The sequence below is a fragment of the Peromyscus leucopus genome, chromosome 8a (genome assembly GCF_004664715.2).
Source record: "Peromyscus leucopus breed LL Stock chromosome 8a, UCI_PerLeu_2.1, whole genome shotgun sequence".
NCBI lineage: Eukaryota > Metazoa > Chordata > Mammalia > Rodentia > Cricetidae > Peromyscus > Peromyscus leucopus.
This window is the reverse complement of record NC_051085.1, coordinates 15,648,477-15,663,880: the sequence shown is the minus strand read 5'-3', so window position 1 is coordinate 15,663,880 and position 15,404 is coordinate 15,648,477. Positions and strand designations below refer to the sequence as shown.

Sequence of the window (15,404 nt, the reverse complement as noted above, 5' to 3'; positions counted from 1 at the left end):
ACTGAGTATGTATCAGAGGATGGCCATGAACTCCTGATCTTCCTGCCTCTACCTCCCACGTGCTGGGATTACAAACCTGGGCTGCCCTACCCCCAACTCCCCCTCCCCACTCACAGGCTTTGTTTACATCACCAGTTTTCAACCTGTGAGTCCCAACCCAATGGGGTTGAATGACCCTTCACAGGGGTCACCTAAGACAATCAGAAAACACAGATATTTACTTGTTATTCGTAACAGTAGCAAAATTACAGTTATGAAGCAGCAACTAAATAATTTTATGGTTGGGGGGTCAGCACAACACGAGGAGCTGTATTAAAGGGTCACAGTGTTAGGAAGGTTGAAGACCAACGGTTTAGATGATGGGAGGAAATGTGGGTCCTGGAGCCACAAAAAATAGAACCAGATTCTTCTCTCAGCCCTTAACGATCCAATTATGTAGTCCTGATGTCGCTACCAAATCTCAGGGTGGCTCCCTGGATCTGTAGACTAAGGAATTAATAATTTACCCAAGAATGCATGTGGGCATTCTAGAAATTGTGTGTAATGGCTACTTGTGTCCAACATACACCAAATATGCTCATTTCTAAGAACATAAATCCTGTTTGTAAAAGATGAACACAACTTTATAAAGAAAAACTTTAAAGAGGAATAATTATCTTTTATCACTATAACAAATCACAATTCAGTACCCATTTCCTAGTAAAGAATCCACTTCTTAAAAAACTCAAGAAGCAAGGGCTGGAGATATAGCTCATTTGGTAGCATGCTTACCCAGCATGCATGAAGACCCAGGTTGATCCCTAGCACCAAATAACCTGGGCGTGTCAGTTCATGCTTATAATCCCAGTGCTCCATTGCTATAGAAATAGATGCATCACTCTTGGCTACAGTGAGTTCAAGACAAGCCTGGACTACATGAGACCCTGTCTCAAAAAAAGTCAAGAATCCAGCCGGGTGGTGGTGGCACATGACTTTAATCCCAGCACTCAGGAGGCAGAGGCAGGTGGATCTCTGTGAGTTCAAGGCCAGCCTGGTCTACAGAGTGAGTTCCAGGACAGCCAAGACTGTTACGCAGAGAAACCTTGTTTCAAAAAAACTTAAGAATCTAAAGATGTAGATGACAGATTTGGTCAAGAGTTTGTTTTTAGTACTTAAAGGAGAAAGGGTTTCTTCTGGCCCACAGTTCAAGGGAAATCTGACCGCAGAAGTGGGAGGCAGCGGGTCACATGGCACCCACAGTCCAGAAGCAGACAGTACCCCGATGCTCTGGCTTCTTTTCTTTATTCAGTGTGTAGTTTGGGTGAGTCTTCCCACCTCAAGGAATTTTCATGCCCAGAAAGTTGTCAGCAAGGTAAGATTCTACAGTCTGTCAAGTTGACCGTTGATATTAACCACCACGGACGATTATCTCGATTATCTCAGGCATAAACAGAGTACTCATAGCACAAGAAAGTGAATTTCAAAGGTCACTGGGAAAATTCCCTTAACACTGTTGTCCCTTCTGACTTCGTTCTTACCTGAGAGTCCCTTCCCTCAGTTCACCTGTCTCTGCTCTAGTGTTCCCATACGGGAAGGGCCTGCCTGACCACACCACTGAAAGAATTATCAGAAAACAGGCTCTCCCCCGCTGTAAGATTCTTCCTTTTTCTTACTCACCACCTGTCATGTTATAAACGCAGTTGTCTTTTCTCCAGGGGTAATCTCCATGAGAGGAATTTTGTTTGTTCACTGACTATAACTCAGTTCTTCATAGAACATTTGAATCACAGTCACTACTCAGTAAGTAATGGACAAATAAATGAATGTATGTGTCGGCCAAATGCCATACTTCCGATTCGGTTTCCAGCAAGACAGACATTCAAACCAATCTTCTGAGACACACGGGGCAGACATTTAATATTTCCCATACTGTTCCAGTTTATGAAGCAGGTGGATCTACGTTACCCTGCAGAGAGTTTACACACAGCAAGTTTTGCTTCCCCTCCCGCCGGGCTGTGCTGCTCACCAACAGACCGCGAGCCTTTCTATCAGCTCCATTCCTCCACACTCACGGAACCCCCACACCTCCTTCCTTACCATACTGGTCTCTCAGCTCCATTCTTCCACACTCACGAACCCCACCCCTCCTTACCATACTTCTCTCAGCTCCATTCCCCACACCCGACCCTCACCCTCCTCCTTACCATACTGGTCTCTCAGCTCCATTCCTCCACACTCGCGGAACCCACACCTCCTTCCTTACCATACTGGTCTGTTGGACTGGTGAAGAGAAGATAGTCGGAAGCGCAGGTCTTGGACTCAATGTTCAAATCTCCCAACCTCAGAATGAGCCTCTTCCCCTTCGGGACTCTGATGATCTTTTCACACACGGTGTGATTTGGATAAGTCCCTGGATAATTCTTAGATGTCATTGTGCCACTGTCCTGAGAGGTCACTATGTGCCCACAGCCATCACCTGGTAAAGAAGAAAGAATAGAAGAATTGAGTGCAATCGATTCCTACTGAGATCAAGAGTCTTCTCCACTCTCCAAGTCAAGTGTTTCTTTTTTGTTTTTTCCTGAGAGAAGGAAGGGCTAAGGAACGAAGACTGAAAATGAATTATGCAGCTGCATCTCATTTAAAGTTGCTTCATCTTTGGTTCCCAGGTTCACATACTGAACGTGGAGGGTTGGGTGTTTCGTACTCTGAATTGGAATGCGCAGCCCTGAGGAAACACGCCATTTGTTTTCCTGGTCATCCACCTATCTGCCCATCTAAACTCGCTCAAAAGGCCTTGGCCTCTTGTCACACATTTGTCAAGCCACCCTAAAGCCCATGAAGAGTAATTTATAACTTACTTCAGAGTGGTCCTGCTGAGTGAAATAATGCATACGAGACGCTCCATTAGAACGTAGACTAATGCAGACAGGATTCTGTTTAGGTACAAATCTCTTAGCTTAACAACCATTCCATATTTATGTCTCAATTACTGCGACAGTCACAGATCCTGAGATTTCTCATAGACTCAGGGTATCAGAAAACATCAAGGTTTTACTGTGTGGAGTGCTCAGAATAAGCTAGACATGGTATTAACTACTGGGGAATCATACAAAACCAGCAAGGGCCGCTTTACAGAACTTGGGTCTCTCATTAACAACTGTAATTCTAAATCAGTCATTCTCAATTTCCCTAATGCTGTGACCCTTTAATACAGTTCCTCTTGTTGTGCTGGCCGCCAATCATTAAAGTATTTCCGTGACTACTTCATAACTGTAATTTTGCTACTGTTATGAATCATAATGTAAACATCTGACATGCAGGATATCTGACATGGGACCCCCAAAAGGTCATGACCGCAGGTTGAGAACCACCATTCTAGGTGATATGTGCTGTATCAAGAAGCCTAAACACAATGCTTAAAAAAGGAACATGAAGGAGAAAGGAAAGAGAATGCATTTTCACGAATTTTATGAGTAACTTGCTAAAACAAGAAGTTACTTTAGATTATTTTGAATAGTGAAGTCCACCAATTAAACAACAGATTGGGCCAGCTGATGAGTAACCAAATGAATGACAGGACACACGTATCTAACAGCACGTGAACCAAGCCAGCTGCAAGGCGAATGAATGACACTGCATTTGGGCCACACATCAGCTGAGGTTGGTGCGGGAGAGCATCAACAACCAGAGCTCGGTGGGTAGAGCTTGCCTAACTTACATGAAACGGATTCACTCTCCAACACCAAATTAAACAAAGCAAAGACCCAAACAAATGAAGAAAGGAAGAATCTCTGGCAGCTGGAAGGAGGAAATCTGTAAGGAATCTGTAGGAATTCTCTGAGGTGGTAAAACCAAAGAGTCTCCATGCCGTGGCTCTCTGCCGGGGAGAAAGCTCCACTGGAATCTGGATGGCTCTTCATTCCCAGGCCTTTCCCCATCGAGCAGGGTTCACCCAAATTCTTCCTTTACTCTAGATCTTTCCTGCCTACTCTGCAGTTTCTACCCCAAATGATTAACAGAGGAAAGACACTTTAAAAGTGCTGCATAACTCCAGAACCCATGCCATATCAGCAGCCAATGCTGAGGGCCAGGAGGAGAGCTTGACAGGAAGAAGGGCTTGACCGGAAGGAGGGCTTGACCGGAAGCAGGTCGGTCTTGGTGGAACAACAGGTGAGGCGGTGCTACAGGAAAATGTCAGACTGTGATGATTAAAAACACCACTGAAACCTTGAGATTTAGGCAGAGAAGTTGGTGGGTACAGAACTTCCTGAGTATGGAAACAATGAAAGAATATGAGAAACAATGTGTGGTAAAGCACACCTTAAATCCTAGCACTCAGGATGCTGAGGCTGGAGGACCATGAACTCAAGGCCAACCTGAGCTACACAGTGAGTTCAAATACAGTGTGGGCTATACATTATGACCCTGCCTCAAAACACAGAAACAAACAAACAAAACAGTTATCAGAAAAAGAAGATTAACCTAGCTGGATCCTGCTCGAAGACGGAGGGAAGAAGCCGACAGAGGACGGCTGAGAGCGGGAAGCAAGAAGGGGCTTACACAGCTACCTAGGAAAGCCACGCAGAGACAAAGTACTGGATGTTTTGAGTCCAAGTGACCGGAAGGCTAAGGCTGATTCAGTAAATAGGACTTTGAATTATTTGTCCGCTTTCAAAGGTTTTAACAGAAAACTAAATGTATGATTTCTCCAGAAAACTAGAAGTCATGTCAATCACATGAGCAGATACTCTCACAGGTCTAGAGAAATGATTCCTGTCCTTTTAAAGGAGGTAAGCACCCTGGATCTCTGTTATTCATTTTTATTCCTTGTCCTACCATTGTGGGTTGATTTTGAACATCCAGAAAAAAAACAACCCGGGGTTAACAAGTGTGAAAACAAACAACCACACATAACAACCCACTCCACAGTCAACTAAACCTCACAGCCACCAAGAAGCTGTGTTGCTGCTGGCCATTTGAATGTGTTCTTTTTCAGTCTGCACAATTCTTCTCTAACAAGAGGATGTAAAGATGTTCCAAGATAACATAGGGCTGCTAAGAAGGCTTTGTGTAAAGGGCCAAGCAAGCTGAAGGACCTGAGCTTACCCTCAGATGCCATGGCGGAAGAAGAGAATTGATTCTTCAAAGTTGTCTCACACACACACACACACACACACACACACACACACACACACACGCACACACAAAAAGGAGGTACTTTATTCACACATAACAGCAAGTTTTTAAGAAAAAAGAATTTAGGAACATAGAACTGGTGGGCATGGTGGTGCATGAAGCTTGGCATCCTGGAAGCTAAGGCAGAAGACCAGGAGTTCAAAGCCAGCCTGAGCTATGCAGTAATACCCCACTGCAAACAAAACAAAACACACTAATATAAAATGAGGAACAAGCTGGGTATGGCTCATACCTATCACCTCCACACTACAGAGGCAGAGGCAGGAAGATGGATGCAAATTCAAGATCAACCTTGTCTACACAATTAACTCTAGGCCTACCAGGGCTATATCGTCAGACCCTATTTAAAGTTACTTAAAAATAAAACAAGGAGCAATTGTATGAATCAACCTCAACATGATTATTATGTTAAAAATGTTTCATCTTTTAGAGAGTAGTGATGACAACCTAAGACAGAGCGCCTGTGTGGTCTGGGCAGGCCTCTCCATGACGGGTAAGGTGACCTGCTGACGTCTCACGCAACCTAAGTCAGAAGCTCATAAAAGAGGGGGCTGTAGGGCCCTGGCCCCCGTTTTGGGTAACTGTTGCCTTGCTTGCTGACCTTGACCTTGATATCCTCCCTATGCTAATTCTCTGCGGGTTCCACCCTCCTGAATGCTTAAGGGAAGTTCTTTGTCTGTGTATCCTGCATAATGGGCATTAACAGCTTAGATGCAAGATTGTAAAACATCTGCCCTCCGGGGTTCTCCCATTGTGCTGTAAGCCTGTATTTAAGACCTCCCCCCTCCGTCAATAAATGGCATTCCACATTAAAATAAAAAAGAGTGGTGATGATTTGACAATGAGAAACCCCAGGGCAACATTTTCATTCAAAGCCCCCATTTTATTCCTTTCCAGTCTTTAATGCTTTTAAGCCAGAGGGGAACTTTGTCACCCAGTGGTGCTGCAAATGGGCAGATTTGCCCCAGACATTCCCATCGTTGCTAAGTAGAGGGACCTGAGCCTCCTTGGGAAGATTTCTCTTCCCATTCTCAGGATGAAAATCTGCACTGCACAAGCAGTGTGGATTCACTAAAATGCCAGTAAGGCTCAGGGGAGGCTGCACTCTTTCTCCCGCTTCTGAAAGTGGGCTGTAGGATTTTCGGCGGCAAATGCTGCTATCACCTTATCTGTATTGAGTCAGCAAATTCATCCACTGTCTTTCTACAGTTTTGCTGACTTCAAATGACTGAGCCTCAAAACGGAAAACTATGAGACAAAAATGGCGACAGACAGCATCATGTGCCAAATGAGACACTACTGCCTGCAAACATACAGGAAAAAAGTCAGGCGTCCCACAGCTTCATCCTGACCCTCGCTGCTGGAACCTCTTCCTGAGTCACAGACAAGAAGGCAGAGCTGCTTACAAATCTATCAATTTTCCAGGCAGTGATGGTGCACGCCTTTAATCCCAGCACTCAGAAGGCAGAGGCAGGCGGAACTCTGTGAGTTCAAGGCCAGCCTGGTCAATCAGAGCTCTTACCAGAGAAACCCTATCTTCAAACAAACAAACAAAAATCTATCAGTTTATCCAGGCACTGGTAAGTAACCTAGTTGGCTGTGGGATTGGAGGAGGACCACGAAGCCGGCTTGAGTTACAGTCTCAGAGAAAAGAAAAGAAGAGAAAATGAAAGAAAAGAAGGCAGATTAAAAAGTCTGTGACTCCCACTTGAAACATTAACCTTATAAAACCCTTTAAAAGCATCACTGTTGGGGCTGCAGAAGAAGTTCAGTGATTAAAATGGCTTTATGTCCTTTCAGAGGACCTGAGTTCAGTTCCCAACACCCACGTCAGTTTGCAATCACTTGTAATTCCAGCTCCAGGGGATCAGACTCCCTCTTCTGAGTCTGGAGGAACCTGCATCCAATGCATACACACACACACACACACACACACACACACACATACACACACACACGAAATAAGTCTTGGAAAAACACCCTTGTTAGAGTAATATCAAGAAATCGCTAACTAATTTTATGAGCTATGATGTGGTAATGAAGTTACATAAGGGCCTATGGATTGCAGCACAGTCGATAGCTTCCAGAGCATGAGGGAAGCCCTGAATCCCACCTTCAGCACCCTAAAATCAGGGATGGGGACACACATCTGTCTTCCAACACTTGGGAGGTAGAGGCAAAGAGGATCAGAAACTCAAATCATTCTCAGCTACAAAGTAAATCCAAGGTCATCATGGGCTACATGAAACCCTGTCCAAGAAAGGAAAGAGTAAATAAAAGGAAGAAAAAGTAGCATTTATACAGGCACCCACCGACTTAGGCAGGGCTGAAGTGGCAAGCGGTCTGAGATTTGTCTTAAAACACTGAACGCAAACGAGGAGAGGCAGGGTGAAGGGAGAGGGCTGTCCCGACTCGCTGGAAAGCGTGCACAGCGGAAACTGATAAAAATGGGAAGGGATGTAGCTCAGTGGTAACGTGCTTGTCTCAAGGCTCTGAGCTCAGTCGCCAGCCCATGCTTGTCTCAAGGCTCTGAGCTCAGTCGCCAGCCTGGTGAAACAGAAATGTAATCGAGCCAATGTTTAAGGAAACCAATAAAATCAAAACTTTATGATTAAATTCCACAGAAGTGTTGGGGTCGATCTCCCAGGCAGAGAGAGCTGGAGCCACCTGCCTGACTTCAAAGGAGAGAGGAGAAAGGGAAGGAGGAAGCCTCGCGGCCGCAGGGGATCTGTCCGCTCTTCAAAAGCATCTGCAACAAAATGTTTATCTTTTCCTTCCTTTGAACTGGAATTCAACTGCCAAACACAGGATGACTAAACTAGAATCTTTCCTTCCCGTCCCCGGCCCGGAAACTGCCAATCCACCACAGAGTATCTATCTCTCGGTGGTCCCTTCACGAGAGAGCTAAGTTCTGCCGACTGCCCAGAGCAGCAGCTGCATTTCGAAAATGACCAACCATTCTCTTTAAACAATTTACAAAAAAATGGGACTGGGAGTTCAAGGCCAGCCACAGATACACAAGCCTGAGTCAGCCTGGGCTACATGAGACCCAATGAGGGCTGTGCCATTCACCAAGGTTGTTCACAAGGACCACACACCCCTTAAGACTTAGAACTGCCGGTGCTAGCCCGCCAGTGCCACAAAAGCCTATGTACAGAGCTGGTATCATGTGGATGGAAGGATCATATTCTGGGAAAAGTAAAATGGACATTATATTTTATGGAAACTACTATGGCTGAGTGTAGGTGGCATATACCTTTAATCCCAGCACTAGTTGGCAGAGGCAGCTGGAGCTCTGTGTGAGTTTGGGGCTAGCCTGGTCTACAAAGAGAGTTCCGGCCAGCCAGGGTTATATACAGTGAGAAGTAAAATCATATTACATTTATTTATTTACTTGTGGAAATGTGTGTGGGTAGTCATGTGCCGAGGCACACGTGTGGTGATCAGAGAAGAATTTTTAGGAGTCCGTTCTCTCCCTCCCCCACGTGGGTCTCAGGAATTAAAATTCAGGTTGTAAAGTTAATCCATTAGAACTCTCAAAGTGATCTGTGCACAGAGTGCTTTCCCTCTGAACATTTGGGAGGCAGAGGCAGGAGGATCTCTGTGAGTTCAAGGCCAGCCTGGTCTACAGAGTGAGTTCCAGGACAGCCAGGTTGTTCCAGACAGCTGTTACACAGAGAAATCCTGTCTGCTGCTAAAACTGAGGACCTGGGTTCCATGTTGGGAGAACCAATTCCCTCAAGTTATCCTCTGACCTCCTCATAAGAACTGTGGTGTGTGTATGCCCACACATATATAAAATAAATAAGCATTAAAAAATATTAAGGTTAAGCTGGGCATGGTAGCACATGCTTGCAATCCCAGTACTCGGGAAGTAGAAGCAGAAGGATTACGAATTCTAGGCCATCCTTGGCAACGTAGTGAGTTTGAGGAGACCTTGTCTTAAAAGTGTATGAGTGTGTGTGTGTGTGTGTGTGTACAATATATAATATGGAGGTGTGGTATAAGTTTCCAAGTGATTTTCATCTTGTTTATTATACATTTATCTTCTTAAATTTTTACAAGTTATTTTATATTGATTGATTGATTGATTGATGCCATGGTTGCTGTGGTACTGAAGTCAGAGGATACCTTTTGGAGTTCTCTCCTTCCATCATGTGGGATCCAAGGCTCAAACTCACATCATCAAGCTCAGCAACCTCTACCTGCTGAGCCCCCTCACCAGACCCTTCTCTTCTCAATGCGAATGTAACCGCATCAGAAGAGTAACAGAGAAAGACCAAATTCACCTAACAGTCTTTGTAACAATTAGTGCCAACCATATAGATAGCAAAACCTCTCTGTAAACCCGTAAGTTCAAATGTCATTTAAAAAAAAAATCATGCAGCAGCAAGGAACCATGCAGCTCTTGCTCTTGCTTTAAGGAGTTCACAGTCATGAGGGGATGAGATATTAACAAGTCATTTTTTTTTTTTGAGAGTCTCACATATCTTAGACTAACCTTAAACTCTATATAGCTGAGGATGCTCTTACATTCATCCCCCTGCTTCTACCTCTCAGTGCTGGGATTATAGGTTTGCACCCCTCTACCTGGTTTGTGCTGGCACTTGGATGGACCCAGGGCTTTGTGCACCCCAGGCAAGCACGCTGCCAACTGAGCTGCATCCCAGCCTTGAGTAATTCTTGGGAGTAAAGTTGTGAGTCCAAAGCCATAAATGTGGACTTAATATCTACCCTATCTATGACTAAGAATGGTGGCTAGGCCTTTTCGCCTCTAACACTGACTATTGGGGAAGATGGATATGAGTTATTTTCTAAATAAGCTGAATCCTAAATCCTTGTCTACAGGAGCAAACTTTCTATTTAGTCTATTCTAGTTCCTCCCGCTAGGAAAGGAAAACAGTAACTTCCTTAAACAGCTCTCTCCCTTTGATGAGATACATGCTTCACGAACAGGGAAAAAAGTGAATGAAGGGATACTAGTATGGACTCAGACCTACAACACTGAAAGGCTTACGAAGAAAACTTGGTGGCTGAGGAGACAACTCAGTCGATAAAGAGCTTGTTGTGCGATCACAAGGACCTGAGTTCAGATCCCTGGCAGCCGACTAAAAGCTGGGTATGGTGGCTCTTATCTGCAATCCCAGTGTTGGGTGGATGGATCCCTGCAGCTCAACTGGCGCCTAGCTGGATGGATGAACTCCAAGATCAGTGAGAGACCCAGTCTCAAACAGTGAGGGGGCTGGTACTGTAAACCTGGTCAAAAGCCCATGAACGGGGAGGTCATAGTCCAAGCCATCGGAGCAATGGTAGGAGGGTAGGGGAATACTATTGCTGTTCCGTTCAATTGACAGCTTGTCAAACCTCGTTCTAAATGTTTGTGCTTCTACCCATAGATTAGTGCTGCCTTCAGCCTTGGTCAGAGAAGCCTCTCTGTACAGTAGGCGGGGGCTAAAGTGCTGAGAGTAAGTGTGTGTTGTGTGCCCAATCAGAAATGGGTCGTCTGTGTCCACACCCCCACCAAGGCTTGGGGAGCATAGTGGAGCGGGGCAGAGGTGGGGGATGGAAGAGCTGGAGGATGGAGAGAATTCTGCAAGAGGCTGTTTTCTGGACAGGACATGGTCGTTGTGTTGTCAACATGAACTCACAACAGCTGTGGTGACCTACACAAGATCTGCCCAAGATGGAGTCCATCAACATTCCAGTATGGACAGCGGAGGGACTTGTGAAGCCCCACTCTTGGGTAAGGAGCTACCGGCAAGTGATGGCTGCTAGGGGACGGGGAATCATTTCTCTTCAGTGGTATAGCCACCGGTAAAAAAAAAAAACCTACGGGACAGTAAACAACCCCCACACCCACGTTCATGCAAGCTACCCCAGTTAAACTTAGTGGGACACACACACACACACACACACACACACACACACACACACACACGCACACGCACACATGCACACACACACGGGGGGGAGGATGGGGTGAATAAACATGTACGAAATTGTCAAGAATTAAGTAAATGAACTACTTATCTTTGCAAAAGGTGGACAATGAGGAAGACGTGACGTAGATCTCTGGCTTCCATATGGACATGCACATGCATTCCTATGCACAAACCCACATAAACATACACTACAAACATAAACCTACAAAGCTTTTCGTGGGTTTATACTGGTAGGAGAATTATTTGGGTGATGTGCAGTGACTATTTGCACACACACTTCCAGACTGATTATGTACTACTCCCTAGAGTAAAAACAGAAGTCTATTTGATTATGACCCATATGGATTTACCACAGCCCAGGTCAGCAAGTATGCACCTGGGTATAAACCAAAAACTTTATCAATCCGATTCTTCCATTAGATGTAACCCATTGCCATGCTCATTTGATTCTATCGATGGGCACCTCACGGACAGCATACTGGTTTTGCCTCCTGAACCTCCATTACCAATGAGCTCCAACCAGTAATTTGGGAAAGTGGGCTCTGAAACTCTGGGAGAGTGAAACCACTTCTAGATACACGAGTTCATTATGTTCGAATATTCAAGTTATGACAGGTCTCCACGCACACAATCACCAAGTGTGGGCGTGAGAAAACTGCTTCCCATGTCTAAGATCAAGTGAGCTCTTGATGACTGCAGTCTTTTCAACCACAAAGGCAAGCTTGCAGTCATCACCACGCTCTTTGTCTGGTGGTGAGGCAGCCAGATTCCCAAGGCATCACTAATTCTACGGCGGGCCTGCAGGCCATACTCTCATACACACTGCTGTCGTCCAGCATCAACTAGGCTTCGTGTGCAGCCAGGAGAAGCAAGGCTGACAGGAGGATGGTTTAGCACAGCGGTTCTCAACATGTGGGTCGAGACCCCTTGAGAGTGAATGGCCCTTTCACAGGAGTCGCCTAAGACCATACATAGGAAAGCAAAGTTGTTTACATTACAATTCATAACAAGAGCAAAATTACGGTTATGAAGTAGCAATAAAATAATTTTATGTTTGAGGGAGGTGGGGGGGGGAAGGGGGGTCACCACAGCATGGGAAACTGCACTGAAGAGTCACAGAATTAAGAAGGCTGAGAACCACCAGCTTAGTAGGTACAGGAGCTTGAGACAAAAGTCTGATGAGCTGAGGTCAATCCCCAGAACTCACGTAAACATGGAAGAACAGTACTCCAAAGTTGTCCTCTGATATCTACAGGTATGCCAGGACACGCCCCCACTCACCCCTCTCTGGCAATAACAATAAACATATAAATTAATTTTTTTTAATGAGCTGAATGGTGGTGGTGCACGCCTTTAATCCCAGCTCTCAGGAGGCAGAGGCAGACGGATCTCTGTGAGTTCGATGCCAGTCTGGTCTACAGATCTAGTTCTAGGACACCAGCGCTACACAGAGAAACTCTGTCTTAATCAAAAAAAAAAAAAAAAAAACCAACAACAACAAAAAAATTAAGAAGTGGAAAAACAAAAAAACAACAACAAAAAAAAAAAGCAGAAGGGCTTAAGTGGCCATGTGAGAATTAGAAAAGCAAATCTGAAGTTGTGACCATCAAACAGAACAGTTAATCAGTCTTCAGTGTTTCTGAGCAGAAATGGGTACTATTATCACTATATTGAAAGACATCACAACTATCAGCTAGAAAACATGTGACCAAGTTCTTCAAAACTGTTTAATGGTCCCTTCCAATCCTATTTTTACCACGTATAAAAACCAATGCTAATGATCTGACGCGGCCAAAATTTTGTTTCAGCTTAAAAGCAAGTGAAGTAAAAAAATAAAAAAGGCTTCGCCAAGGTCCCGTCTGTGACTGCTGCCCTCCATCAGTCCTTAGTTCTCAGCCCTTTGGAAGTGCCTCCACTGACTGACAACATCCTCGGTCTTATCAAGGTCTTACCCTCCTTTCCAGGGTGAACTCAAATGCAGTGAGTTCTCGATGCAGGGGTGGAAAACCTGACCCCCCAGCTTCCAGCTGGGGACAATTCCATATGGCTAACCCAGCCGCAAAGGTCCCCTGGGGTCAGTCACTGCATGGCCCAACTTCTTCCCATTCTTTACCAACAGTTGTCAAAGCCCAAATCAGGGCCTCACAGATTCCCTCTGCTAATCCTACAGTCCGCTCCTGGGGTGCTATGGTAGGGTTGTGCAGGTCTCTCTCATGTTAGTTAGAATCCTAATGTGCCCGCCGCTGAGAGGCGGGACTGTAAGAGGTGAGAAGGAATGAATGACTTAGGGCCATGAGCCTAAGAGAGGGTCCCTAGGGCTGGGTGATGATGGTGGTGCACACCTTTAATCCAAGGCAGAGAGAGGTGGATCTCTGTGAGTTCGAGACCAGCCTGGGCTATTCCAGAACAGAGAGTATTCCAGAACAGCCAGGGCTGTTTCACAGAGAAACCTTGTCTCCAAAAACAACAACAACAAAAGAATGGGGAGCTAATGAACACAGTGTCCTTACACAGGATGAGTTAGATCTACATCCTTCTCTCTAGGGCGCACATTTTCTGACTCCCTGACCTTCTGCCACAGGTCCAGTCTTGGACTTTGCATCCTACAGAACTGTGAGGCAAAGCAATTTATTTTCTTGATGCATTAAAAAGATGGGGGTTGGGGAAAGGCCAAGTAAGGAGGCTGGGAACAGAACACAGCAGGCAGAGGATTTGCCTAATAGGCATGAAACTCTAGGTTCTCTCCCCAGGACCACATAAAACGAACAACAAAACCCGTAGCTTTGACATATGCCTGTAGTCCAGCACGCCGGGCACCTTAGGTTACACAGAGAGCTTGAGTCCATCTGCACTTCACCAGACTGTCCCGACATGAAAAGAGAAAAACAACCAAAGTATCCCCCATAGAAATGATCAGAACCAAGTTGTACCAAACAGAAAGTCTCACTGGAAGTGCACCATCTAAAAAACAAGCAAGGCATTTATTTCCACGACCACCAACGACTTCCGACTGCCATGTTGTCTCCATATCTGATATTTAAAGAGCTTCGAGTTGTATACCATACCCAAAGGAAGGGACCCTTAAAACAAACTCTCTATTATTCTTTAATGTGCCACAAATAAAACCAGTGGCAACTCTAGCTCTCGGTCACTCTCAGGTCTCCAGAGGCCACCGAGTGCTGTGGGGGTGGGTGGTCTTCGCCGCTCCTATTCGGCTCCCTTCCGAATACGAGAAGTTTGTCTAAACGAAAAAATACCATATCCACAGCTTACTCCAACTATAGTTCTTTTAAAATAATTTAAAACTATTATTACTGTGTGTTTATGTGTGCATGTGTGAATGTTTGGAGGCGGGGCAACAGAACATGCCATGGTGTGTGTGTGTATAGAGGTCGGAGGACAAACTTCGGAGTTGGTCCTCTCTATCCATCATTATATGGGTCCCAGGGATCAGCTCAGGGTGCCAGGCTTGGCAGCAAGCACCATTTGCCCACTCAGCCATCTCCCAGGCCCTACTATTGCTTTTTTTTTTTAATTTCTCTTATTTTTTGAGATTATAATATAATTACACCATTTCCCTTTTCTCCTTCCAAACCCTTCCATATATCCCTCCTTGCTCTTTCAAATCCACAAACTCTTCTTTTTTGTTTATTGTTGTTATACACATAGATAGATACATTCCTAAATACAAAAGCACAACGCGTTTCGTATGTACAATGTTCTTTGTATGTGTGTTTTCCAGGCTGACCACTGGGTCTTGGATAACCGAGTGGTCTGCTCTTCCTTGGGGAAGACTATTTCTCCAGCTCTCGGGATTCCTTAGCTGCCTGCAGTTCTTTGTGTGGGGTTGAGGCCTCTTCAGTTTCCCATCCACATTAGCAAGTTTACTGTTGTCCTTGTTCCGCTCACGTACAGGCAGTCATGATGGAGAGACTTTATGGATGGCCTATAATTATTTTTTTAAAGCGATGTTTGTCTTTGTTTATAAAGGTGATAATAATCTAACACCCCGGATATCTTACAGTTTCACAGGCAAGCAAATGTGTATCTCGAATCTCATTTTAGGTCATTTAACTTAATGCACAGGCAATTATTTACATTAAAATGTGCCATTAGTAAGTAAAAAGAAAATCACATTTGCAAGAAAAAAAATTACAAAGTATCTCTATACAGCACGTCCAAGAAGCTTATCAATGTCATTAAGTCCATAGCATCTATTAATGAGAGCCAGGCAGTGAGAGTGCCTTTACCAGGGGAGATGCCGAGGGAAGACACCGAATTACTTTG

General features: G+C 44.9%; 1 protein-coding gene across 1 annotated transcript in view; it reads right to left on the bottom strand.

The window, feature by feature from the left end:
* The window catches only part of Dcbld1 (discoidin, CUB and LCCL domain containing 1), an 82,220-nt gene that overhangs the window by 52,052 nt on the left and 14,764 nt on the right, over nt 1-15,404 (bottom strand). Inside the window, exon 2 of the mRNA XM_028894947.2 lies at nt 2,243-2,455. Coding sequence (XP_028750780.1) covers nt 2,243-2,455 — 213 coding nt within the window. The remainder of the gene's footprint in view (nt 1-2,242; nt 2,456-15,404) is intronic.